Raw genomic sequence first — 6,364 nt, 5'->3', positions numbered from 1 at the left:
TAAGGCGTTCCCCATCTTCCACTCACATTGCAAAGCACCTGGAGAGTAGAAAGCGGGTGGAAATAGAAAAGCTAAAGGTTAAGAGGCTGAGAAAAAGAAGGAAGGGGCTATTTGCCTGTCTCCAAAAATGCATAATACCTGCAGCCTAGAGAAAGATCCAGCTCTGCTCAGTGTCTGTGGAAGATGCAAGGAAATGAGAGAGAGGGGCCTGGAGGAGCTGTGTAGCTGGGATTGAGCCAGGAAAGGGTCAGTGCAGAGCAGCAGGTAGAGAGCAGTTCTCCTTCTAGAGGGGTTGGTGATCACTTGCTTGTGATGCGGGGAGGGGACAGGGCAGGGGTCAAGAGCTGTGTGCATGTGATGTGGGGGAGGAGGAGTGTGAAGAAGGGGACTTTGGAGAAGCTCATTTCTTGCACCCTCTAGGTTTTGCCCAGTGCTGGCGAGAAGGGGAAGCAGCTGCATTTGAGCAGGGAGTACTGGAATCCAGCCTGGCAAGAGCTTTCCTGGGTTGGCTGCAGGGCAAAGATCGAGCATGTATTGTGCCAAACCCCCTGGGCCTTCCCCTTGTGCTCCTGCTCAGATGATAAAATAGCCCATGAACATTTCTTGACTGCAGCACAAGGGCTGGAGAGACGATGGAAGCCAATTCCATAGGTAAAGTGCAGAGCTGCAAAAGAGACTGGTAAATATCCTACCTGGAAATATTCAATAGCTTCTAAAGGAGCTAAGCCAAGATAACTCACAGATTGGCTTTGCCTTTATGTGAACTCAGTGCTGTGGCTTTCTTTTCACACTCCTTGGGAGACTCCCATCCCTAATCATCATCATCATCTATACTATTCTATAGAGCAACGAAGGGTCCTGTGGCACCTTATAGACTAACAGAAAAGTTTAGAGCATGAGCTTTCGTGAGTTAACTCGCCTGTGAGTTATACTATTCTAAAGGCAAAGGTATCCCTCTGTCCCACCCCAGCCAGGTCCCCGGGGCTGGAGCTGCCAGTAAGAGCTCCATGCCCTGGTTGGATCAGTGGGGCTGCTGCAGTTCCCCTGGCCCCAGCCAGATCCCTGAGGCTGGAGCTGCTGGTGGAACACCACACCCTGACCAGCTCCCGGCCCTGGGCAGGCGTGATTCCCCTGGCCCCAGCCAGATCCTTGGAGCTGGTGCCAGCGAGCTCCCAGCTTGGTAACCGCCACAAAGGGGTGGGCCCCGCTTGTAATAATAATAATAATTAGCACACCGCAAAAATTAACTAACTAACTAGTCATAGGAGGTATAGGTCACTCAGTGTCATTGGGCCATAATTTCTGTCACTATCAACGGGTATAGCTCCATTAGCAGGGAATTTGGTCCGGCAGCCCCATTTTACATATAGGGAAGTTGGGGCTGCTGGCATGGGACTAAGGCATGGAGTGGTGACCAGGCAGAACCTGAATTAGAAGTCAGGCTGTGGCTGTGAACTGCTGAAGAACATCGGGGCCCAGGTGAGGCTATCCTGCTAGCTGGGATGAAAGGGGCACCGTGGGGTTCCAGCACAGTACATCACAGTGCTTCCTCTCTCTGCTCCAGCCCATGCTCTCTGCACATATTTTCCCAGATTTTCCATGTGCTTCTCCAGTGGTGCCACAGCGCCTGCCAAGCCCCAGCTACTCCCAGCGAAGCCAAACCAAACAACTGGAAAATCTTTTCCTCTCCCGTTAAACATTCCTCTCCAGCTTCCCTCTGAAATTACAGGAGTCGAGCAAACCTGCTGAGTCAGCGCTTGCTGGGGTAGGGGGAGGGCAAAATCCCTTTGCTCAACCCTCCCATCCCTCCCCAGGGACAGGCTGCTAGGTCTGGCTAGAGGAGCAGCCGGGAATGCCTCTGGCTTAACTGCATGGGGAATAGAGGGAAAAAGTTGCTGTGCAGTTCGGGTGTCTTGGTCCTAGGCCCATCAGGTAAGGCCCACCCCGGATGGCAGCAAGAGCTAGCCACGGCCGGCTGCTGCGATCCACGTACACCCCTGGCTGGAGAGTGTTAGCTGGGGAAGAGTGGGCAGTGTGGGCTTTCCCCACTGAGGTCACCTCCCAGAGCCTTTGCGGCTGGAGAAGCCCTTTCTGGGCACGATTTCAGGCAGAGGCCGTGACCCGTGGGCCAGCCAGGGAATCCACACAGGGAAGCGGCTGATCCCCACCAGCAGGAGGCGCTGTTGGGGATGGAGCAGAGGGGGAAGCCTGCCCTAGCCACCTTATAGGGAAAGGGGCTGGGGGTGGGCTGAGCAAGAGCTCTGCCCCAGGGGCCGCAGCAGGGCTAATGCAGGCGGGCCAGCCGGGGGTGGACGCTGTGCCGCAGCAGAGCGGAGGGGACAGGCAGGGAGAGGCCAGGCCCGGAGGGACTGTCCCGGCGGGACGAGCGGGTGAGGGAAGGGGACTGGCCCGGGGCCCCTGTGCGAGCCGTCTCTCGCGGGCGGCGGGCGGGGGCGGGAGGCTCTCCTGCTTTCCAGCCTCCCCGCGCAAGGGCGGAGGCGGTGCTGCGGGGAGCCAGGCGCAGGCAGAGCGAGGGCCGCGGTTTGCGGCGCCTTTGCCAGCAGCGAGCTCCCGGCGCCATGGGCCGCGGGGCGGGCGGGGCGAGCAGAGGCTGCCCGGCCGGCCGCGGGGAGTGAGCGGCTCGCGGCGCCCCGGACCCCTCCGCCAGGCGCGGCTGCTGCTGGGTGAGCGGGGCGCGGGGGCGGAAGGAAGGGCGAACCGAACCGAGCCGGGCCGGGCCGCGCCGCGCCGCCCCTCGAGCCGCGGGCGCTGCGGAGCGGATGGCAAGCGCCGCTCGCTCGCTCGCCGCCCGCCCGCCTCGCTGGGGCGGCCCCTTGCACCCAGCTCCGGGCTCAGCTCCAGTGGGCAGAGCTGCGAAACCGCCCCTGCCTTGTCCGCCCGGCGCTGGCAGGAGCCCCGCAGGCTGAGATGTGGCCTCAGCTGCTCCCCACCCCGGGCTACATGCTCCGGGGGCGGAAGTTGGCTGCTGCTAACTAAGCACCGCCGCCCCCAGGTTAATATTATTCCTGCCTTTGACCCACAGAGGGGGAAAGTGACTGGGCCAAGGCTACCGGCTCTGTGAGTGGCAGAGGAGGAGGTGGCAGCAGCCCGTGGTTTCTGGACCTCTGAGCATTTCAGCTGGCCCTGCCGTGGCAAAGCCAGAGCAGCAGGGTCCGGTTGGATGCTTGCCTATGAGATTTGGGGCCAGAGTCTCATTAGAGTTAATTCCCAGTGCTGAATGACCCAGGAGAAGTTTGTCTGTGACCCTCCTGCATCTGATGCTCTCCTAAACGGACGGGTTGAGCCTTCCATGCCTGATTGCCTGCCCTTCCGCATAGCAGGCAGCTTAGGCATAGTCTGGTAATGGTTCCCTGCATCTCCCGCTCCCAGAGGCATCAGGGCATCAGCTCAGATCCTTTTACTGCAGTCGGAAGATTGAATCCCAGGCACTGGTGCCCCAGGGTTCAGGGGTTACACTGTGGGTGCTGGCACTGTAGGTTCTGAAGGCCTGGCCCCTTCTGAATGGTAGGGCCCAGGCTCCAGTGGTCCAGGTTCCAGGGAGTCAGGCACATCCTATCTGTGACTCTAGTACGGCTGGGACTGCAGCCTTACACCTCCAGGGACAGCCAAGTATTAGACTTCAAAAGAGCAGCTCTCTACAGAACAGTTGTTAATGCTCTGTCTCCTTCCCTCTTTGCTCCTGCCATGAGTGAACTGGCTTTAGCCCCAGCGGCTGGGGGAACCCTGTCCTTTCTGGTTGGCCTCTGCCCTGGCTTGGTCATCCCCTTTACCTGTCTGTCTCTCTTTCCTGTCTTCCAGGCCACTATCGTAATGATTCAACTACAGGCTCACGTGGCCTTCCTCGTGCTCCCTCTCTTTGTGTTGGGGGCACCTGCTGATGAGCCTGATCCCAAAGAAGCAACAACCCTCCCAAATAGCTGCAGGCGCTGCTGCGACTCTCTGGATTCCCAGGGCCCCTCCGAGGCTACCCCTGGCCCTGCTGGGCGCCATGCGTCACTCTACCCAATGCCGGAGGTCCGGCCCTACATCAACATCACCATACTGAAGGGTGAGTGCCAAGCTGGTGTGCCTGGGACCCCTGGTCTTCTGGGGAACGAGTATCACCGGAGGGAAGGGTCAGTTTCTGTGCTGGCAGACGAGGTGCCCAAAGCCCACCAGTGACTTCAGTGTCACCATATTGAAGGGCAAATGGTACATGCTAGCCTAACCAGTGCATCAGTTGTATTCCTCAGACTCCTAGTTGCCAGACTGAAGGGCATGCCCCAGTATACCCAGTGCCTGATGTCCAGACAGCTGGACATCTAGTTGTCTGCCATTATCACAGGTGAGTGCCCATTCTGGTACCGGTACACTTGTTTCCATGTAGCCAGTGAGAGTGAACCACATCTGTCAAATGCCAATTTTCCCCTGAATCCAGCGGCCTTTCTGGGGTAGCCTCTGAGTTCAGGAGAGCCAGCTCTTTGCTCTCTCTCCACTGACTCCTGATCTTTGCCACTGGGTGAGGAGCTTCAGCAATTGCCCCTTGCCAAGCTGAACCTGCCTCAGAATTGAACCGCTGTCTCCTGCAGATGGAGCAGCAAATCTATGCCCCGCCAGGCAGGAGTTGTGCCATTAGCAAAGGCACGGTTCCATCACTAACATCCCTTGCAGGGAAGGCTAATGAGAGGCCATCTATGTGGACCTTGTTTTCTGGGAGAGGGAAAAGAGGCAACGACCCAAGCCTGAACGTTCACTTCTGTTCCCAAGTGGCTCAGAGGGTGCTTGCAAGGAGACCCCCACGCTCGTATTTGCAAAGAGTGACTCCCAAGCCAAGATGTGCTCCAGGCAGCTCCTGCTGGCTTAGGTCAGGGTGGAATGGGGGCGCTCTCTGTTACAGATCAGCTACTTCCTCAAGGATCCCCATTTGAGTCTCAGTTGTGCTGAATGCATAAGAAGTGCATGCACACTGAGCCCTGGCACTGACTGGGAATGCTCTTTGGGCCCAGTTTATCAGTGCTCTGCAGCCCCTTGAGCTAGCTAGGCATAAGCTTCCCCCCCCCACAGCATAGGGGAGCTCAGGACCATGTCTACACCAGCTCCCAGCACTGGGAGCATTCTGGAGCCAGAGCAGGGAGAGGTGGCTGGGGCACCCTGAGCTCAAGCAAGTTTGTGTTCCTGCAAAGCCCCAAAGAGGCCATGAAACAGTGGAACAACTTAGGGGTGCGCTAGCCTGGGGGGGAGGAGCACTGACCCCCGACCCCATGAATAGGGAAGGCGCAGACTGCACTGGTGGCTACACAGAGATGCATTAGGTTCTCTGTAAATAGCTCTGGTTTCTGACCACAACTCTGGACTTCTCATGACAGCCCAGAGCTTGGCAGCTTTCGCATCTCTTGGCTATCTCATGGGCACACCCCTCTGCTTCCTTTCCTAGGAGACAAAGGAGATCGGGGGGAGCCTGGCACTCCAGGGAAATGGGGCAAAGAGGGGCCGCCAGGTGAGCGGGGCTCCCAGGGCCAGAAAGGCAGCAAGGGGCAGATGGGTGCTCCGGGGGATCCCTGCAAGCACCAGTATGCCGCTTTCTCGGTGGGCCGCAAGAAGGCGCTGCACAGCAGCGAGGGCTACCAGGCCCTGATCTTCGACACCGTCTTTGTCAACCTCTACGGCCACTTCGATATGTTCAAGGGCAAGTTCTACTGCTACACAGCTGGTCTCTACTACTTCAGCCTCAATGTCCACACCTGGAACTTCAAGGAGACCTACATGCACCTCATGCACAACGACCAGGAGCAGGTCATCCTGTACGCCCAGCCCAGCGACCGCAGCATCATGCAGAGCCAGAGCCTCATGCTGGAGCTGCGGGAGAACGACGAGGTCTGGGTGCGCCTCTACAAGCGGGAGCGCGAGAATGCCATCTACAGCGATGATGTGGACATCTACATCACGTTCAGTGGCTACCTGATCAAGCCCAGCCTGGAATAACCACATTCCTTCCTCTCTGGTCCCCTCCCCCAACCCACCCTCTCTGTCTGTCTTCTCACTGCCCGCAATCACTGCAAACCACAAGGGAGGAAGTGGACGGGGGGGGGGGCATCGTGGGAAGGGCGTGGGGTGGGAGAGCAGCAGTGAGCCTGAAAGAAAACACCCGCTATTGAAATTGGGGCCATCAGGAGTCGAAGTGTGTCACGGGCTTCCAGGTAAGCCCCATTCCACTTGAACAGGGGGGCAAGCAGCCAGCTTCGTTAGGCTCCCATGGCTTAACTCAGCTTTCAGGACACAGGCAATGCTACAAAGCAAGGACAGGACAGTCCCTGGCAGTTTCAGCCATCGCTCATCTGGGATACAGAGGACCAGATCCTCAGCT

General features: G+C 58.1%; 1 protein-coding gene across 4 annotated transcripts; it reads left to right on the top strand.

Moving 5' to 3' along the window:
• Nucleotides 1-1,803: 1,803 nt before the first annotated feature.
• Nucleotides 1,804-6,077, top strand: C1QTNF6 (C1q and TNF related 6). 4 transcript variants are annotated; one of them, XM_074983870.1, is made up of 3 exons: nucleotides 1,804-1,932; nucleotides 3,820-4,069; nucleotides 5,435-6,077. In XM_074983870.1, the coding sequence occupies exons 2-3, from the start codon at nucleotides 3,832-3,834 to the stop codon at nucleotides 5,980-5,982; spliced, it is 786 nt and encodes a 261-aa protein (XP_074839971.1). In that variant the 5' UTR covers nucleotides 1,804-1,932; nucleotides 3,820-3,831; the 3' UTR covers nucleotides 5,983-6,077. The 4 variants fall into 4 exon arrangements, with proteins under 4 accessions (XP_074839971.1, XP_074839970.1, XP_074839969.1 ...); XM_074983869.1 differs by lacking the exon at nucleotides 1,804-1,932 and adding an exon at nucleotides 2,309-2,390; XM_074983868.1 differs by lacking the exon at nucleotides 1,804-1,932 and adding an exon at nucleotides 2,516-2,684.
• Nucleotides 6,078-6,364: the final 287 nt, after the last annotated feature.

The sequence above is a fragment of the Carettochelys insculpta genome, chromosome 1, assembly GCF_033958435.1.
Source record: "Carettochelys insculpta isolate YL-2023 chromosome 1, ASM3395843v1, whole genome shotgun sequence".
In the NCBI taxonomy this organism is placed as follows: Eukaryota; Metazoa; Chordata; order Testudines; family Carettochelyidae; genus Carettochelys; species Carettochelys insculpta.
This window is presented reverse-complemented; position numbering and strand designations above follow the sequence as displayed.

What these genes read in the sequence shown, in the direction of transcription:
- C1QTNF6 (XM_074983870.1), top strand. Translation starts at nt 3,832, where the DNA reads ATGATTCAACTACAGGCTCACGTGGCCTTCCTCGTGCTCCCTCTCTTT. An exon ending in CAACATCACCATACTGAAGG is followed by an intron (nt 4,070 to 5,434) that starts GTGAGTGCCAAG and finishes TTCCTTTCCTAG; the next exon opens with GAGACAAAGGAGATCGGGGG.